This window comes from Juglans microcarpa x Juglans regia, chromosome 8S (assembly GCF_004785595.1).
Source record: "Juglans microcarpa x Juglans regia isolate MS1-56 chromosome 8S, Jm3101_v1.0, whole genome shotgun sequence".
NCBI classification, from domain to species: domain Eukaryota; kingdom Viridiplantae; phylum Streptophyta; class Magnoliopsida; order Fagales; family Juglandaceae; genus Juglans; species Juglans microcarpa x Juglans regia.
Window position 1 is genome coordinate 19,397,919 of NC_054609.1, and position 20,974 is coordinate 19,418,892.

The 20,974-nt window shown below is 35.8% G+C and overlaps 1 protein-coding gene and 1 pseudogene across 1 annotated transcript; both read left to right on the top strand.

The window, feature by feature from the left end:
- The first annotated feature begins 2,150 nt into the window (after positions 1-2,150).
- LOC121244311 lies at positions 2,151-12,289 on the top strand (annotated as a pseudogene).
- A 5,031-nt stretch (positions 12,290-17,320) lies between these two features.
- Positions 17,321-19,261, top strand: LOC121244652 (class V chitinase CHIT5b-like). Its single transcript, XM_041142814.1, has 2 exons — positions 17,321-18,545; positions 18,973-19,261. Exons 1-2 carry the CDS (start codon positions 17,432-17,434, stop codon positions 18,996-18,998), a joined length of 1,140 nt encoding a protein of 379 aa, XP_040998748.1. The 5' UTR covers positions 17,321-17,431; the 3' UTR covers positions 18,999-19,261.
- Positions 19,262-20,974: the final 1,713 nt, after the last annotated feature.

Consider the following 20,974-nt stretch of genomic DNA (forward strand, 5'->3'; position numbering starts at 1 on the left):
AGAAACGTGAGCCATCTTAAATTCAAGTGAAAGATAAGATCAGATCAGTTAATAAGATGGTCATTCAGATGCATGGTACTAATGCAGTTCAGTTTCAGGGTGGATGTGTAAGCCACGAACTCAGTCGTGGTCCACCATAGTATGTCAGAATACTATCAGCGGCTCCCCTTACGGCCGTGGGACGTGGGGCCGATGCACAATCTCGCACACATAGTTAAGTGTGTTGGCCAATCAGATAAATTAGTTAAATCAGATAAATCAGTCAGTTAAAACAGTCATGCATAGCATAAGCATCAGTATGAATAGTCATGAATTTAAACTCTCAGCATGAAAGTTTTTATGAAAACCTTATGTTTATTATGTTTACATTGTGATGGATTTCTTACTGAGTCTTCGACTCATTTTAGTTTGTTTTCATATTTTTAATGACCCAGGTGAGGATGATGATCACGAGCAGGCAGATCAGGATTAGAATGAGCAGTTGTTTTCGTTTCAAACCTTCTAGAATAAAATTTCTTTGATGATATAAATTTTTATTCAGATTATTCATCTAATATTTTTTTTCAGACATTTTTATTAGACAGTTTTTCTACAAAATAAATCTTAATTTCAGTTATTAAATATGAGATCTCTTACCGGGTTTATTTTATGAAAAACACGTGACACTCCTAGCTTACGGGAAGGGGGTGTTACATCACTCCAGTTGAAGTAAGAGGTGTTTTTGATAAATTGAATCTATGTATTAGACTGAGTTGGTTCTATGTAGTGGTTGAATCTAATGCTCGGGAAGTTGTGAATTGGTTATAAGGAACTGGTTGTGTTCATTGGGAAGTAGTTGATGTATGAGACAATATTCTTGCTCTCTGCTACAAGTGCCGTTGGCTTTGTTAAACAAGAAGAAGAAAGAAATGATATTCTCGTAAAGATTTCAGGGTTAAATGTCCAGTTCTGTCATGTTTATAGGGAAGTGAATCAAATTGTAGACTATTTATTTTGAACTGTTGTATAGAGATGTTTGTTCCCACCTTAATGAGAGTAAATTATATGAAAGATTTCGTTTTTGTTTTTGTTTTTTTTTTTAACAAAAAAAAGCTTCTGCTGTTTAGAGCTAGACAGATCTATAGACGGGCAAGTGAGGAGTAAGCTCACGTTAATAACCTCAGGTATGGTGTCGTATTAAACCAGTTACGTGCCTAACATGTCTCTGAATGTGCCAAGAAAAAGAGGGGCTTGCACAGAGCAATCTTGGCCTTTGTTTTCTTATACATTGAGTTGTGCTATAGGCTGTTAATGTGAGTTTCAATTGAGAGCATGAAAATCTCATCAAGTCACCAACCCTTTTTGGTTTCTTTCGTGGTATTTGGAATAAAGGGTTGTCTATGCTGGACTTCTAAAGGAAATCCTACTTATTTTCTTTCAGGCTTACCTTAGTTTTAGTCTAGTTCTGTAGCAAGGCAAGGAACAAGTTCCATCATTCCTAGTCCATGTCTTACTTTTTTAGTTTTCTTTCCAGCTACAGGAGAAATTGGAATTTAGATTATAAAACCTAAATCCATAGAACGTAGACAAATTGATCAGGCATTGACTGGGAAGTTTCCCCTGCCAATTTGTTATTGGCAGGTGTTCCTCATGTTATGAGGTCATATCATTTCCCGTTCTACATCATCCGTTTGTCTCTTATGACAAAAAAACTCTCATTCTCTCTCCATTATTCAAGAGGCAATTGGCTATTAATGTATCAAGTCAGGCAGATAGTACTGCTATAGGAATGAAAGCCAAAAGTCTAAAGCAAAGAAAGCTGTTTAATCAATTTGACACCAAATCGAGCAAATTAATTCGTTTGTTGACTTGGATGAAGTTCTTCACAATCATAAAACAAAAAGAAAAATCGAGAGGGACCTGAGGTAGCATCGCTATACATCAATGCAATTGCAGTAAGACTTAAGGGAGGAGATAGTCTAAAATATCAAAGCCTCCTGGGACCGGCAGCTAACTGTGTCATCCATCATAACTTGGATTTCTTTCTTACTTACGTATCAAAGCCGAATTGATGTCCTTAATTTTCCTATATGTTGTTCCTAATCGTATGCTTTTCACATGAAAGAAGTGTTATCAAACTCTGGTAGGAGTTATCATCTAGCTTTTCTTTCATGAAGTCCATCAATATCATCCTCCGCTTGTCAATATATTTGTCTTTACATTTGCGCTATTCTGATGCTCAAACTTGGATCAAAGCCGGTTACTGGTATGCTGGCAGTGAGTCCCCCATTCCTGACATTAACTCTGCCTTGTTTACACACCTTATATGCGCTTTTGCTAATGTCGACTCCTCCACATACCATCTTTCCATCCCCTCAGCGGATGAGCAATACTTCGCCAACTTCACCAACATTTTAAAACGCAGGAACCCATCCGTTGTCACACTTCTTTCTATCTGGAATGGACAAGTTGCAACAGCTCAATCCATCATGGGTGACAAAGCTAACACTGCAGTATTGTCTTCAATGCTCAGCCAATCTTCCCATAGAATATCTTTCATTCAATCTTCAATAAAAACAGCAAGACAATATGGTTTTCAAGGCATAGACTTGTTCTGGCTTTGGCCTAACACAGCCTCAGATATGACCAACATGGGAGTTATGTTGGATGAGTGGCGAGCTGAAGTGAATTCTGAATCTAGAAACACTAGCCAAGCACAATTGATATTGACAATGGCTCTTCGTTACTTGCCAGCTTTCGAATTCGGGAGTTACCCAATTGACTCAATACAAAAAAATATGGATTGGGCTCATATTGTGGCATATGACTATCATCTGCCTTCAAAAGAGAACTTTACACATGCTCATGCTGCTTTATATGATCCGTCAAGCCATGTCAATACTGATAATGGTACAAAGCAGTGGTTGGCTGAAGGGTTTCCAGCAAACAAGTTGCTTTTAGGTTTGCCTTACCATGGCTATGCTTGGGCGCTTGTGAATCCCAAAGAAAATGCTATTGGTGCACCATCATCAGGCTTGGCCGTAACAACAGATGGAAGCATGAGTTACAAGTACATCAAGTGGTACATTCGAAGTTATCGTGCAACATCAATATTTAATGCCACTTATGTTGTGAATTACTGCATTATTGGATCCACTTGGATTAATTTTGATGATGTGGAGTCTATCAGAACTAAGATTGCTTATGCTAAGGAGAAGAAGCTACTTGGTTACAATGTGTTCCAGGTCATTAATGATGACAATTGGGTGCTTTCTCGGGCAGGTACTCTGAAATTTATAATGGTTGTATTTTGTTCTTATGCAGCTTTGTTAGGAAAATTGCCTTAGAAGTTCACAAAAAAGCAAAATAGAGCTCATTTTTTGGTTTTTCACTGACATCTAATAATTAAATTCACATCTCTTACAGCAAGAGGGTCTAACGACCCCAACAGCCTGCTTGACAAATGAAAAAGTGTGTTTTATATGACAAGTCTTTAGTTTAGGATTTTGGCTGATATTATGTGGTAATCGGAAGTTCATGGTAGGAATAGCAATTTCATGACTTAGGCCATTTTCAATAACCTTAAATGAGAGCTCTGTCATACCAGAAGTATTAGACCTCTGCACCTGACAAAGAGCTTCAAAGCAACTCAAGTATCCACGCCACTATTTTCACCCAAGTTGAAGAATACCCTCAAGTTGGAGGTTGACCCTTTTGATAACTTAAGTTTGGTTTGGAGGCACTAAATTTCAGAAATTGAGTAACACCTAGCTTGGCGGCACCTGTTTGGTAAAAGTATATTATAAACGCATCTTCTAATTTTCTCATTGCAGTGCTTAAAAAGTAAATATGTATATGTGCACATGCAAACATTTTTGTTTCAATTTCTGAACTGCAATGACAGCTCAAGACGAAGAAAATGGTCATGGAAACAAGCAAAAGTTATTGTTAATAATTCTCCTTCCAATTGCTTTGATCATTATCCTTGTAGTCTTCATGATGTGTTGTGTACAAGGCAGAGTACTGACGTTAAAAGGTAAGTGCCATCAACAATTGAGTTTGCCATTAATATCAATGGAAAGGAGAGATACCCTTTTATTAGAATGACATAAAGAGCTCAACAATTTCTTTCCTTTTTTTTTTTTTTCCATCTTTGGTTATAGGCATAATTCTTTTTGGCAAAAGAGGTCTATCTGGACCCATAACCAATCCCCCAGCTGCTGAAAATCTTGATAGCAGCGTTCCGCATTTACAAGTGTTCAGCTTTTCTACCATCACAGCCATTACAAATAACTTTTCAAGCGCAAACAAGCTTGGGGAGGGTGGTTTTGGCCCCGTGTACAAGGTAACGCATCACTTCCATGCTTATTCTTTTATCTGAAGGATTAGGAATATTGGCAAAAAATTGATTTTCGGTTTAGATAGTAAAATGTATCTTATAAGCTGATGATGCAATGGCTAATACTTGTAAGTCTAGCTTAGCAGACAAGCTATGTTATTCTAAGGAGTGTGATCACCAAACGGTGTATCTCTTGGAATGATATCCTCTAACATGGTGATGGTTTCCATGAGGGGTGATGTTTAAGGAAGTGTCAATAGACACAACCTTTTAATTTAGTCAAAAGATTGTGTGTGACTAGTAAAGTGTCAAGAGACACAACTTTTTAATTTAGTCAAAAGCTTGTGTCATTTCTTAAGGTTGTGACATTTGGATTACCATTGGTTTACCAATGGTTGTACCCTTTGCCAATAAGTTGGGTCACTTCTTAAGGTTATAACCTTTGGGTTACCATTGATTAACCAATGGATGTGCCATTTACCAACCGATGCATGATGACCTATAAATAGGGGTCATTAGTGCACAAATGAATGCGCTTAATTCCCTTTGTTCATCACCAACTTGTGTGACAAATACTCTCATGGGAGTGTCACCATCTTGTCAAAATTTCGCTTCCATTTGTTCTTTATTTCTCAACAGTGGTATTAGAGTCAGGTTATGACAGAGGGAATTTTTTCGCGCATTGTGAAGACAATAAATAGGCAAGTACTTGATTTGGCAACCACATTTGCATATTATAATCATCTTTGCTTGCATGAAAATCCAAGAGAGAAATTTTTTCAGATCACGTTGGGGGGTCTAGAGTACACTAGAAATCTTCAAAATCTTGTAAGTTGTTATTATTTTGAAGAAAATTATTGACATTATTTTACACAAAGAAACAGTGAATTATCTAGCCCATTTGCACACATTATCACTGTTTCGGCCGGTCGTCGGAGACCCTCACAGCCGCCGGACTTTGTGGACCTCAGAGCACGTCGGAGTCCTCGTCGCCGGCCACCAACTGGTTGGAAGGAACACGAGCTTCATTGTTTCTGGAAAGTCCCAGCGCGAGGTTGAAGACAACCCAGGACGAAACGGTACCAATTCGAAATTGGGAGGGACTAAACAACAGTATCGTTCGGCCCGTAGATCCAAACGACAACATCGTTTGGTCCAACGGTCAAGAATTTCAAATTCCTTATGGACTAAACGACATTGTCGTTCAGCCTAAGGAGAAAAATGACAACGTCATTTTTGACACTGAAGAGACACAATGGTCACCTCCAAACGGCACCGTTTTGCCCCTTTCAAGCCGAGCCGCAAGCCAATCTTCGAGCCGAGCCACTTACCGAGCCGTTGATTGACCCGCCGACCACCAATTTTCTTCAAAACCTGGTTTGAACCAGCTGAACCGGTTTATTCAGTTTTCTGAACCGGTTCGTGACAGATTTGTTCAATCGGGCCGTTAGAGACCATTTCAAGTCTGATTTGATCTATTTAAAAGCCGTTGTGCTCCAAATTTCAAGTCAAAACATTACAAAGCACCTGTTGGTCGAAATTATCGCCAGAAATTTTTTGAAATAGGTGAAACATCAAGGAAAGGACGTGAATATTCTCGATCGGAGCATCACTTTCATTATTCTCCTTATTTAAAATATAATAGGAGAATTTCTAGACTGCCACCTAGGATTAAATCCAAGGGTTATTATTACTATTAAGTTTGTAATAGTTATAATTTTTGCACAATTGAACTATTATATTTAAATAGTATACATTTATTATTTCTACATTTTTCTTGTTGATTAATTTTTAAGGTTTATTATTTATGGCACCGAAGAAAAATATTGATCCCTCAGGGATAGAAAAACTGAATGGAATAAATTTTCGGGCCTAGAAAGGTATATAACTTTTCTTCTAACCCATGAAAAAACCTTATATACATTAACAACACCAAAGTCATGGGAAGAAATTGTATAAAATGATGAAAGTGAAAGTGGGAGCAGTGTTTCAAATAAAAATAAATGGATAGAACACAATGCATGAGCAAATGCTTTGATTTTGCATTGCATGAGTGATCATATTATTCCTTTATTTAAAAACTATGAAATTGCTAATGAAATTATAGATGCAGTTGAAGCATGGTTTAAGGTCGGATACTTATATACAGTTATTATTGGATAAGTATAACCGGATTTGTATGAAAGAGAATGATAATATTGGTAATCATGTACTTCAAATGGAGTTAATTGCAAAAGAATTACATGATGCCGGTCATCCTCTCACTGATAAAATGCAAGTTACAACCACACTAAATAGTCTTCCTTCATTTTGGGATCATATTGTTACTTCTTTAACACACAATGGAAATGAAGTAACAATGATATCATTTTCAATACTTTTAGTACTTGAAGGAGAAATGATGAAAAATAATAAAAATAGTGAATCATCCAACTTATTGATGGCTCAGGACAAGCGTTCTACATAGAACAGATGAAACTAAAACAGTTTAAGAAAAAAAATGGTTAAAAAGGAAACAGAATAAACTATTTTCTGGAGACTGTTTTTAAGTGTGGAAAGAATGGGCATTACAAATCACAATGTCCTAATAAAGGAAAAGTACAAAAAAGTAAGGAAATTGTGATAACAGTCGCAGAAGTAATGCTAGTGGAACCAGCATTAGATTCATAGTGGGTTGACTTTGCAGCAACAAGACATATATGCAGGAACAAAGACATGTTTGTCAAACTTGAAAATAAACAAACAGGAGAGCACAAAGTGTATATGGGCAACAACACATACTGCGATGTCTTGGGACAAGGTACATGTAAATTCAAAGTGAATGGTTCCATTATTTTACTAAGTGATGTTTTATAAGTACCTAGTATTCATAGGAATTTAGTATCAGTGCCTGTACTAGATCAGAAAGACTACACGGTTGAGTTTAAGTTTGGAACCGTTGTAATTAGTAAGGGCAATGAATCAGTCAAAAGCATGAAAGATCACAATATGTATATACTGAATGTTGATATTAATAAAGTACTTCTTTCTGAGCATTTGAATGTGTCTAGAAATTGTGCATATTTATGTGTAAAAGTGAATTAATACCACAAATAAACTCAGATAATTTTGATATATGTGAACTATGTATCAAAGGAAAAATAAGTAGTAAATCTTTTTCAAAAGTTGAAATTCACTGATTTATTAGAAATTATACATTCTGATGTTTGTAACCTTTTAAAACCAAAACCCATAGAGGAATGGAGTACTTTATTACTTTCACTTATGATTATTCAAGATATGGGCATATCTACTTACTCAAGCATAAATCTGAAGCAATTGAGAAATTTAATGAATTTAAATTAGAAGTAGAAACCCAGTTGGGTAGACCTATTAAAAGTTTGAATAATGATAAAGGAGGAGAATTTGAAGTTTTAGATAATTTTTGCAAATTGAATAGTATAAGACACATTTATACTATACCATATAAACCTCAACAAAATAGCATTGTAGAAAGGAGAAATAGAACTCTATTGGATATGGTGCGAACGATGATGGCATATGCTGATCTGCTAATATATCTTTGGGGTGAAGCATTATCGACTGCTATATATATATTGAATAGAGTTGAAACTAAAGCGAAACCTCTTACACCTTACGAGTTATGGACGAGACATAAACCAGATTTAAGTAAGCTCAAAATGTGGGGTTGTAAGGCATAAGTGTTTATCCCAAGGCCTCTAAAGGATAAATTAAAAAGTAAAACTTGGGAATGCAGGTTTATTGGGTATGTAGAAAACGGAAGTGGCTACAAATTTTATCATTCTGAAAGAGGATTGATAGAAAGTAGAGATGCCGTTTTCTTGAAAAATATACACCTTATTATTCCTGTTAATCAGATAGATTTATTAAATGATTTAGAGAATTAACAGATTTGCACAATGTCTAACAATGAAAATTCTAATATTATTCAAATCCAGAATAATAAAAATAAAATAAAGCCAGATGAAAATCAATCTTCAGGTATTGATGTTGGAGACAGTGGGAGTAAAAGATCTAGAAGACCATCAATACTATTTCAAGACCATTATGCCTTAAATACCAGTTTGAAAAATTTAGATAATAATCCTGAAACTTTTTCTGAGGCAGTCAATAGTATTGATTCAGATAAATGGCTTGAGGTCATGAAAGATGAAATAGAATCAATAAACAAAAACAATGTTTGGTACTTAACAGATCTTCCAAAAGATAGAAAAACTATTGGTTGTAAATGGGTTCTCAAAAGAAAATTTAAAGTTGATGGTAGTTTGGAAAAGTACAAAGCAAGGTTAGTAGCCAAGAGATATACTCAACAACCAGGTGTAGACTTTGTAGATACATATTCGCCTGTAGCGAAGTTCACATCCATAAGGATCATCATGTCCATTGTTGTCAGGATGAATTTGGAATTATATCAGTTAGATGTAAAAATAGTTTTTCTCAATAGTGAATTAAAAGAAGATATCTTTATGATTCAACTAGAAGGATTCCAAATTAAAGGACATGAAGAGATAGTCTACAGGTTGAGGAAGTCACTGTATGGACTTAGCAATCTTCAAGATAGTGGTACTTGAAATTTCACCAAACCATCTTGGAAATGGGATATGAAATGAGTCCACTAGATCATTGTGTATACATATGGAAAAATGATAATAAATTAACATTATTATCATTGTATATTGATGATTTATTACTAATAGGTAATTGTCTAGATATAATGCATGAAACAAAAGAATTCTTGAAATCTAAATTAGAAATGAAAGACATGGGTGAAGCCGCCTATGTTCTTGGTATAAGAATTTGTAGAGATAGAAATTCAAATCTATTGTATTTAGATCAAGAAAAATATCTAAAAAAAGTGCTTAAAAGATTTGGCATGCAAAATTGTAAATCTTTAAGTACGCCTGTTTGCAAAGCTCATACTTTTATTTAAAGTATGTGCCTAAAAGATAAGAAGGAAATAAGTGAAATGATTAAGTTCCCTATGCTCAAGCTGTGGGAAGCCTTATGTATGCAATGACAAGTACCAGACCAGATATTTGTCATGCAATAGGATTGGTAAGTAGATTTCAATCCAATCCAAGTAAAGAATATTTGCAAACAGTGAAGCGTATATTAAGATATTTACAAGGTACTAAAAATTTGAAATTGTGCTTTGGAAACAGTGATATAAAATTAATCGGCTATAGTGATGCTGATTTTGGAAGTGATATAGATGATAGAAAATCTATAACTTGATATATATTTCTATTTGGTGGAACAACAGTTTCTTGGTTAAATAAGAAACAAGGCTGTGTTGCTAAATCTATTATGGAAGCAGAGTATATTGCTTGTAGTACTGTAGTGAGTAATGCGGTATGGATAAAACGCTTTGTTGAAAGCTTGAATTTGGGTACATCCACAGAACCAATCAATGTATTTTGTGATAATCAGTCTGCCATTTCTTTGATAAAAAGTGGAATACATAGTTCCAAGAGAAAAATTCAAAGAACATGTGATTGGAATGAGATTAAGAGAAACCTAGGTAAAGCAATCTCATAGTTGACATGCATAACTCAACAATTCTGAGGACGCCTAGAAAATTGGAGTTATGATGATACCTAAATAAAAATTTTGGTCATTTGTAAAGTCACTGATAAAGTGACCAAGAAAAATCTCAGGAATGACTTTAGGGTGAGTACTTGACAAAATTTCAGTGCAGATTGATTAACCAAGTAAAAGATTGATTATGGTAAAGTCACTGATAAGATGATTAAGGAAAGACTCAGGTGAGTAAGTACTTAACGAAAATTCAGTGGCATTCACTAAAGTTTTAGTGAAATGTGATTTAATTACCCAAGTAAATGGTTAATCATTTGCAAAGTCGTTGATAAGATAATTAGGAAAAACCTCAGGAATAGCCTCAAGTGGAAGTACTTAACGAAAATTCAGCGCATATTGATACATGTATTATGCATTCGGCTAAAGTCATCAATTGTGACAAGGGAATGAATAATTTCCAATCATGAAATATGGATTAATTGATCCAGTCATGAAGAATTGATGTCGTTCACTAAATTTTTCTTTTTACTGAAATGAAGGCACCCCTAATATGTGATCAGTGGAAGCACATATGGTAAAGAGTGCGGTCAGATAAGGTAATGACAAAAACATGTGCACGTAGAGGTTTGTCATGCTCTGACGCCGATCTGCAAGAGTAGCAGATAAGAGTTGAGTAGTAGAAAGCTTATATTGGTACCAAAGTAAAATACTCAACTGGATCATCATTGTTTTGTGTGATCAAGTGTGAGATGTTATTCTAAAGGGTGTGATCACCAAACGGTGTACCCCTTGGAATGATATCCTCTAACATGGTGATGGTTCCCATGAGGGGTGATGTTTAAAATTTAGTCAAAAGGTTGTGTCACTTTTTAAGGTTGTGACCTTTGGGTTATCATTGGTTTACCAATGGTTGTGCCATTTGCCAATAGGTGTCACTTCTTAAGGTTGTGACCCTTGGGTTACTATTGGTTAACCAATGGATGTGCTATTTACCAACCGGTGCATGATGACTTATAAATAAGAGTCATTGGTGCACAAATGAATGCACTCAATTCCCTTTGTTCATCACCAATTTGTGGGACAAATACCCTCACGGGAGTGTCACCATCTTGTCAAAATCTCGCTTCCATTTGTTCTTTATTTCTCAACAAACCATTTGTTCAATGTTGTCAGGGTGAGTAACCAAGAGGGCAAGAAATAGCAGTGAAGAGACTTTCAAAAACTTCCACTCAAGGACATGAAGAGTTCACAAATGAGGTTACTCTTACTGCCAGACTCCAACATGTAAATCTAGTTAGACTTCTAGGATTTTGCATAGAGAATGAAGAAAAGATGCTGATCTATGAGTACATGCCAAACAAAAGCTTGGATTTCTACCTCTTTGGTATGCCATATTGAAATTTTATGCCAGTATTGAGAAATTTTAAATTTATGGGATGATGAAAAGCCATGATTTTTTGCTTGAGTAGTGCTCTCCTTTTTTGTGTTTGGCTAGACTTATTATGGGTAACGACTAATTGCTGACAATTTTAATTTCCTGCAGATCCCATCAAAAGGCATATCTTAGATTGGAGAAAACGTGTTCACATCATTGAAGGGATTACTCAAGGGCTTCTATATCTGCAAGAATACTCAAATTTTACGATAATTCACAGAGATCTCAAAGGTAGCAACATTTTACTAGACAAGGATATGAATCCAAAGATATCGGATTTTGGTATGGCTAAACTTTTTGGAAAAGATGAACATGAAGCAAACACAGACAGAATTGTTGGAACATAGTAAGTCCTCAACTCGTGTATGGTTCTTGCAAATGTTTATCTTGTTAAATTCTCAGAATCTTTGTTGACATATGCAATGCAGTGGCTATGTTCCTCCAGAATATGTTAGGAAAGGAGTGTACTCCATGAAATATGATGTCTATAGCTATGGAGTTCTGCTTCTGCAAATCATAAGTGGCAAGAGGAATTCATGTTGTTATGGACCAAACGAATCATTGAGTCTTCTAGACTATGTTAGTAACTTCATTAAGCTAATTTCATACGATTTCAAGATTTTGCTTTTGATATATAAAGATAAGGAACATGCATGGGATTATTGCAGGCGTATGAGTTGTGGAAAGAAGATAAAGGCATGGAGTTTATTGATCTATTACTTGATGATTCCTCTTCATATTTCAAACTCATGAGATGCTTGCAAGTAGCACTCTTATGTGTCCAAGAAAATCCAGTGGATAGACCAACAATGTTGGAAGTTTATTCAATGATTAAAAATGAAGTTGTTCCTATTCCTACACCTAAAAAGCCAGCTTTTTCAATAAAAGCTGATGAAATTGTGGGGAGCAGTTCTCAATCAAAGCAACGAAGTTATTCGGCTAGCAGTTCGCAAATTTCCCAAGTAATACCAAGATGACCAGACCGGCTTTTGTTAGAGATCATGATTTACTCTTTTTGTTTGTAAATTCCAAAAAATTTGGCGACTTTTCCTTCTTTCGAATTCTTATCAACTATACATCGGTACTCTTGAGTCACAGCAATGTTGTGTATAACGTTGAGATGGCAGCTATGCGCGCAAGAGGCAGGCATTGCAAGGCAAGTCATTTGACTTGAGTACGCAGCTCGAAGCCTATATATTGAAGCCAATTCCAATTCCTTTTGTTTATTTATTCATGTCCAAGTCCAGTGTTGTAGACATGTCACATGTTTCATGCAGATCCAGTAAAAAATGATCTCGGGGTGATGAGATACTGAGAGACACCTCCGATGCCCAAATCGGTAAGAATCGAGTATACGAAATGTTTGGGCATCGGAGATGTCCCTCACGGCCACACCAAACCCCCCTTATCCTTTTGGTTGCAGTTTGTCAGAGACCTCTAGCCACACGTCCACAAGATCCAGCATATATAAATAGTGCCTAGTACTGCTACCAATATATGGTCGTTGCATTGTGCTTATAATTTCTATATCTATTAATTCTCTCTAACACAATATATATATATATAGGAAATTCCTTTAATTTGCAATATATAAGAAGATTTTATGAAATTAAAAATACTTATTTGTTTAACATTTCATGTTAATCTAGACTCATTTTAAACTCATATTTGAAGAAAAAAAGGGATCGGAACAAATAAACTAGAACTTACTTTTATTGAATCTTTCAAAGGCATTTTTTTTTTTTTTTCGTGTAAGGGAGGACGGACCTCCATACTTTATTTTTTTAATCAACCCCACTTATGGTATAGAAAAACCATTATAAACAAAGGACAAAACTAAGAAAAATTACATCCAACAATAGGATTAACAAAATCCACTCCAAAGATATAATAACCTCGCTCATACTAAACAAGCCTAATACTAGGAAAACCAAGCTTAACCTTAAGTAAAATTCCTCTAAGGTTAGTAGGAATATTTTGAGAAAACCATTGTTGATTGCAGCCCCTCGCACCCAATCGCGCTAAATAATCTGCTGCGGGGCATTTCCTTCCTGATATATGTGCGTGACTTGAGTATCTAATTCTTTCAACAACACCATTAATTCATCCCAATAGTCTTCTAGGTACCATAACTGTAACGCCACGACCCTAAGGGTCCGGAGAGTTAACTCATAAAACCTGATAATCAGCTCTAACAAGGCTAGAGTACTTCCAAATTCAAGAATATATCCATTTTTCAAACCTCAAATCGAACGTAAATACTTCAATTAAATAAATCAAATAAACTCATTTATCCAATATTCAATCCAATAACCCAAATAAAATCAACTCTTCTTCATGTCTCAAATAACAACTAGAAATAATAAAACATTAACATAGTTTCCATAAACCGTCTAAATCCATTGAAGCAAACTTAAGAAAGATAATTAACCTCCAACACCAACACTAATATTATGAGATACCCAACAACAAATCAATGCTAATCTTCTCCATAGACTCTAATACTGATCTTCAGTTGAGCCATCGATGTCATCTGAAATATTATGAAGATTAACGGGGTGAGTTATCAACAACTCAGCAAGCAGAGAGCATATACTAGCATGTAAACATGAGCATTTATAACATTTGATAAGCCAAACAAATCATTTACTTTCAGAATGCAGAAACAAAACTTGTACAAAAACATTAGAGCGAAATTTTTCAGAAAAATATACTTATTTCAAAAAGAGAATCCGTTGGCATTTCTAAACTGAAACATTATAATCTTATCATCGTTTATATCACATCGGGACAATACCATGTTTAACCCCCGTGGTAGGGTTATAAACCACCATTATACCCGTGGCTGGGCCATTTTCCATGTTTCACTTCCGTGGTAGGGTTATAAACCACCATTATACCCGTGGTTGGGCCATTTTCCATGTTTCACCCCCGTGGTTGGGTCATTTTCCATATTTCACCCCCGTGGTAGGGTTATAAACCACCATTATACCCGTGGTTGGGCTTTAACAGAAACAGAACGGATTTCATCGAAAATCCAGTTACACACATATACAGAATCAGAACTTCATGCCAAGATTTTTAGATGACACATCATATCAAAACAAAACACTGAAAAGCTTCAGATCATTTCACATATTCGAGATAAACATAAACAAAGTATTCTCTTTTATTCATAACAAAACTTTTAGAATTCCTTATTCGCTCCTTTACATAGTTCAGAAATAAAGTGCATAAAACTAACTCATCTCTACACCAGTCATGACAGAAAACACTTTCTCTTATATTGAATTTATGCATATGCAGAATAAACATCTGAGGTTGTTTTCAGATCATTTATTTTCAAAAACAAACACCTTTATTTTCCAAGTCAACCTCATTTTATTTCTTTTATGCAAAACTAGTATATGAACCCCGCTTACCTGGGCAACTTAGCTTTTCAGAAATTTCCTCAAAAATATCGAGTCGACTATAAATCGTCACCTATAAAAATAATCACACAATTTCTGTAAGTTTTCAATCAATCACGGATTTCCATATTTAAGCCTAAGCTTCTAAAATAATCTATTTTAATTTCTCAAAACTTAAAACCCTCATAATCCCAAAATATATCACCACTTCCTAAAAAAATCACCAATATCCACCATGACCAACGTCAAACTCAAAACACCAATATTTAAATCCGAAACAGCCAACAAATTTCATAGCATAAACCAATCACACAAACAACTCCATCATCCAATCCAACTGACCCCTTTACTCCTCGGACTCAGTCCGGCACAAACAATAAATTCACAGTAAATATAAATTAGCGCAAAAATACATTTAAATCTCAAAATTTCTTCGAGAAAAATACTTATAATGCTATAATATAATTTTTAAAAGATCAAGGAGGTGCTAAAAGCGGCAACGCAGCAACAAAACAGTGCCAAATGCATTGTGGCCGTGGGTCTCAAAAACCCACTTTTGAACGGGTGCAAACGAAGACCCGAGATTGATAGGGTAGGGCTTAGGGATGTCAGTGAAGCTAATGGTGGTGGTGGTTGGCCGTGGGTGGCGGCACAATAGGCGGTAGAAGACTAAAATACCCAAATCGGAAATGTTGATGAATGTGCTTCACCGGTGACGGATCGGAGGTGGGGTTGGGTCCAATGGGTTGGCAAGAGGTCGAGGATGATGTGGTGAGAAGATGGTGGCCGGAGGTGGCGCGACTGTGGCGCAGCGGCGCAAGGAGTGTCGCGGCTTGGTGTGGTGCGTGGGGGCTAACAGCGGCGCGAGGAGGGCTGAAATTGAAGGGGTGAGGTCGTCGGCCGGTGGGGAGCACGATGGGGTGGGCGGTGTCGCGCACGGCGGCACGACGGCAGCAGGCTGGGTGAGGAACGGTTGCACGGCGAGAGAGAGAGAGAGAGAGAGAGAGACGTCCGCGAGGGAAGGGAAACCAGGGGAGAAAAAAAAAAAAAAAAGGGAAGAAAGGAAGAAAAAGAAAAAGGAAGAAAAGCAAAAGAGGAAAGAGAAAAATGTAGGAAAAGAAATGAGATCCAATTCTCACATCTTGGGTCACAAAAATGATTCAACGGAAACGGTTTTAAAACAGCAAGTGAAATAAAATAATTCAAACGCAGTGATTAAAATGAAAATAAATAATTAAACCTAACAACAAGTTAATTTAATTCGAGAAGAAATTTAAACACATAACAATAATTAATTTAAAGAAAGCACTTCAAAAATAAATTTCACAAAATCAAAATCATAAAAAATAAACCCACTAAAAATCCAACAATTTTAAAACAAGAGAATAAATTTTTAAATTAATAACAAATAATCTTTCAATTAAAAATACACTAAAATATGGGGTGTTACAATAACTCCCATCCTTTTAATCAAATGCAGCCCATGTATTAAACCTGTAAGTTCTACAAAATTATTAGTACATGTACTAAGGTAAACCGAATAGGCCATGTGCAAGTCTCCCTTTACATCTCTAAGCACTCCACTCGCCCCTACAACACCAGGATTCCCGTTTGAGCTTCCATCAACATTCAACTTTAGACGTCTAATTGCCGGCTTTATCGATCGCACCAACTTTGGAACTAATCTTTTAGGAGGTTTAATTGGGATCTTTCAAAGGCATTTGATATATATATATATATATATATATATATATATATATATTATACAATCTTGAATTATGGAATTGGTGGAAATGATCATAAACAATAATCATTCATGATCGAGCAGGTTGAAATCTTGACTATTTTTTTTTTTAAATACGACTATTAATTATATGCTGCCCATGATCACAATTTGACTTTTATATGAAATCTGATCAAGCCAATGAGGGAACTCAGTCAATTAAGGTTGTCTATTTTATATAACATGATGTATATCGTACTGCTCAAAATATGGCTTTGGATTTATATATAGAAGCTTCCACCTGGGGTTTTCTGGCCTCCGTTGTTAGTGCATGCCAGCTTCCACTTGTCGATCTCATGTTCTATATTAATTCAGGACAACCAAAACTTCCACCCACTAAAAGTTCACCCACTTTCCATGTGTACCTACATGATTAGTGTTATCATTTTAATTATATGTTTCTCAGACTTGATCTGTCTGTTCTTTATAACAATTTCCATAATATAATGTACATCAAATTACGCATGATTAGACAAAATTAAATGTCAAAATTACACAAGAAATTGAGTAAGAATGTTATAAATATTCCTTAATTTCCTTATTATATACACATAACTGAACAAACCAATAAGGCCATTAATATTAGTTGTTTAATTACCTGCAAATTATATATATATATATATATATATCTTTTAAATCCTGGAAACACAATCCAGGAAATCAGGTCAAAGATTGGTTTCTGGCCGGACAAATTATCATCCTATCTGATCTCCAAGAACAATTCAAAACATTATGATCACTACTAGAATCTCTACCTTTCATGCGCACTACAGTACATAAATACTGTTCTTTAATTTTCTGGTAGGACCTTCCATAAACACATCCATCCAAACTTCTGAAAACTGGATGTTTTCTATATAATATTATACCGCCGGCTTCGGCCTCTTCATAACGGATCCACAACTTAAATCAGATCCTTCAAAATTATGGCAAGCCTCAACTTTGTGGACTTCCTTCCTATAGTATTCGCCTTGCTCATCGCTGGACGTGCCACGCCAATGGCTGGTGCCTCGTCGATGCCAGTTATCAAAGCGGGTTACTATCCTTCATGGGTTTTGGATAGTTTGCCACCTTCAGCCATAAACACATCATTGCTTACCCATGTCTTTTATGCTTTTCTTCTGCCTAACAATGTCACCTTTGAAATTGACATCTCGGATTCAACGGCCACGATCCTCTTAAACATCACCACCACCCTCCATCACAAGAATCCCAGCGTCAAGGCTCTTTACTCCATTGGTGGAGGAGGTATCGACCCAGATCCTTTTGCTACTATTGCCTCCAATGTCTCATCTCGTGGAACTTTCATACATGCAACTATAGAGGTTGCACGCAAGTATGGGTTTGATGGGATTGACCTTGACTGGGAATTCCCTCAAAGCCCACAAGAAATGAACGATTTTGGCCAATTACTAAAAGAGTGGAGGCATGCAATCCGAGAGGAGGCTAAGATCACAAACAGGCTTCCTCTATTGCTCACAGCCGCCGTGTACTATTCAGCAGACTTAACGGATGGCAGCAGCCGCTCTTACCCGGCGGCCGCGATTAAGGATAACTTGGATTGGATCAATGTGATGTGTTACGATTATCATGGATCATGGGACACTTCGGCCACGGGGGCTCATGCGGCATTGTTTGATCCACAAACTAATCTGAGTTCAGTTTATGGGCTTAAGTCGTGGATTCGTGCTGGGGTACCGGGAAATAAGCTGGTTATGGGCTTGGCGCTTTATGGTAAAACATGGAAGCTCAAAGACCCAAACTCACATGGAGTCGGAGCACCAGCCATCGGCGTGGGTCCGGGAGATATGGGTGTGCTGACTTTCTCACAAGTGATGCATTTTAATAACAGGACCAAAGCCACCGTGGCATATGACGTGGACACAGTTTCGGCCTATTCTTATACGGAGGAGTCGTGGGTAGGGTATGATGATGCCCTATCGACAACAGGGAAGATTTTGCTTGCTCAGGCGCTTGGGCTTCGAGGGTATTTCATTTGGGCTCTCAGCTTTGACAAGGAATGGACAATAACCGCACAAGGTACGTACGTATATATCTTCTTTTTTTCATATCGTATAGTGCCATTTTTTTCATTTTCATAAGCAAATTGGTATTCAATGAACTATTCAATATTCATGAGTCATCATGTACGTACATATAATAATAAGAAAATGCTACTTTGGTACTTCGTTTTGACACCTTATATATTTTTCTTTTTTATTTTTTATTTAATAGTTAAGGAAGTAACTATTAATGTATTGATTTTTTTTATACATTTTAAAAATGTTTTAAAATTATAAAAAAAAATATGAAGAAAAAAATTAAAAAATAAGAAGATAAATTTATACTAGGTGGCATGCTCAGCGGTCAAGGGTGACAGCCTAGCACTACTCATAATAATATTCATGATCATTAGAGGGTATTAACATTTTTTTTTTTTTTTTTTTTTGAATTTCTTGGCATGTAGCTTCAAGGTCATGGATCCTTGACTAATGATATTGGAGCTTTGTTATTTGGCATGTTGTCTGTTGGAGATCATCATCATCATCAAGTCCTCGCGCGAGAAAAACTAAATAAAAAAAATTAGTGCAGGCATGCTGCGTATTGCCATGGAACCCCACATCAAGGCCATGACATTCAACCTGCTTGTAAAGCAGAACCATTAATATCCAGTGGTTTTCGATTTGTTTAGTAGTTTTGTAGTAAATTAAATTAAAGCCAACCCAATCCAATGCATCTTATATATATGTTGTGTGTGTGCCAGCTTAATTGTTCTAATTAAAACTGAGATCATCAGTTAATTAATTAGCAACATGCAGCTGCTAGCTAATTAATTTTGGAACGACTCCAAGGCTACCTACACTACAATAGAATTTGTCTTTTATGACTGACAAAACCGTCACAAAAAAATGAGCAAACCGTCACAAACACCTTTTTGTGACAGTTTGAGACCGTCACCATGCACGACTATCACCTAAAAGGCGTCACAGAATGTTTTTTGTGATGGTTTACTATTCAATTGGCATAATTTTTTTTTTTTTTTTTTTTGTGATGGTTGGAAGTCTTCTGTGAGGTGCAACGTTCGAACATAATGATTTTTTGTGACAGTTAAAAACCATCACTGAAAGTAACGTTCACACGTATAAACCGACGTTCGAACGTTAACCCCACTGATAAACATTTGCACGTAAAACATTGACGTTTGTTGTTTTGCTTTGCACAAATGATATTTATGTCTAGAAGTAACAACATTTAAACTTTAACTCAGAGACGTTTGAATGTAGCATTCTAATGTTAATGGAGTAGAGTTCGAACGTAACATTTTTAACATTTGGATGGAAATTTGTCGTTCGCATGTATCTATTCTAATCATCTGAACATTGTGCCTAACGTTTGAACGTTTTGTTCAAATTCGCTGGTATTTTGTTCAAACGTGAACTCATGTTCAAACATTTATTGTTTACATGCGAATGTTATGATCAGAAATAGTAATTTGATAAAATTAAAAAGCATACAAATTGTTTCATATTACACCATAAATGTAACAACTAATAATATCTTATAGAGTTGCAAAAGTAAACAATAAAAGTATATAATAATGATAATGATAATGATATATTGATCATTTCTTCTTCTTTCCTCGTATACTGCGATCCTGCTGAATTAACTTAACATGTTCCATCTGGACCGTCATCTCCCTTTGTATTTATTCTTGGACTTCAATTCGTATTCTCTAATCGCAGTCTCTTTATTGCTCCTGCAAACGTGTTTCTAAATCAGACTGTCGCGATAAGAGAGACTCCAACTCCTGCTGTCTCGACTTCATCTGCTCAATTTCTTGGCGTGCTGCATCTAAATCTTTAGTAAGATTGTTAACTTCCGAAGTCAAGGTCTTTGAGAATGAACCGACACGCTTAAAAGAACGTCTCAAACCTCTTACCAAATTTGAGTTGATCTCAAGCACTTGCATGAATATGTCTATGTCACTAGGAGATGATTCCTTAGAGGATGATTGGTCTTAACCATTTTTTCCTACAATTATAGAAAAAAGACACAATAAGTAACATATTAAAAAAAATAAGGATTCAAACATAATATGAATTCACATGTTGCATAATTTATTTATAGAAAATAACGTTACTTATATAATTATCTTTAGCGACATGATCAATCCACTCACTATGCTCATCAGTGTGAGTAGTAGCATAAACATGAATGAAAGAGAAATTTTCAGGATCATCATGTTTCTAACAAAGCCACATTAGTAATTTTAAGAAATAATATTAGTACTCAAATAAAATAATATGATAAAAATGAGTGAGAATTAATAAGTTCTCAATTACCATTTTATCAGCAAGACGTTGGGATGACCTTGAGCCGGCGTGATGGTGGATTGTCAAAGTCATTCTATTCTGTATATTGATAGAACTTAAGTGCAGCAAGAGAAATTAACAATGTTAAATATAATA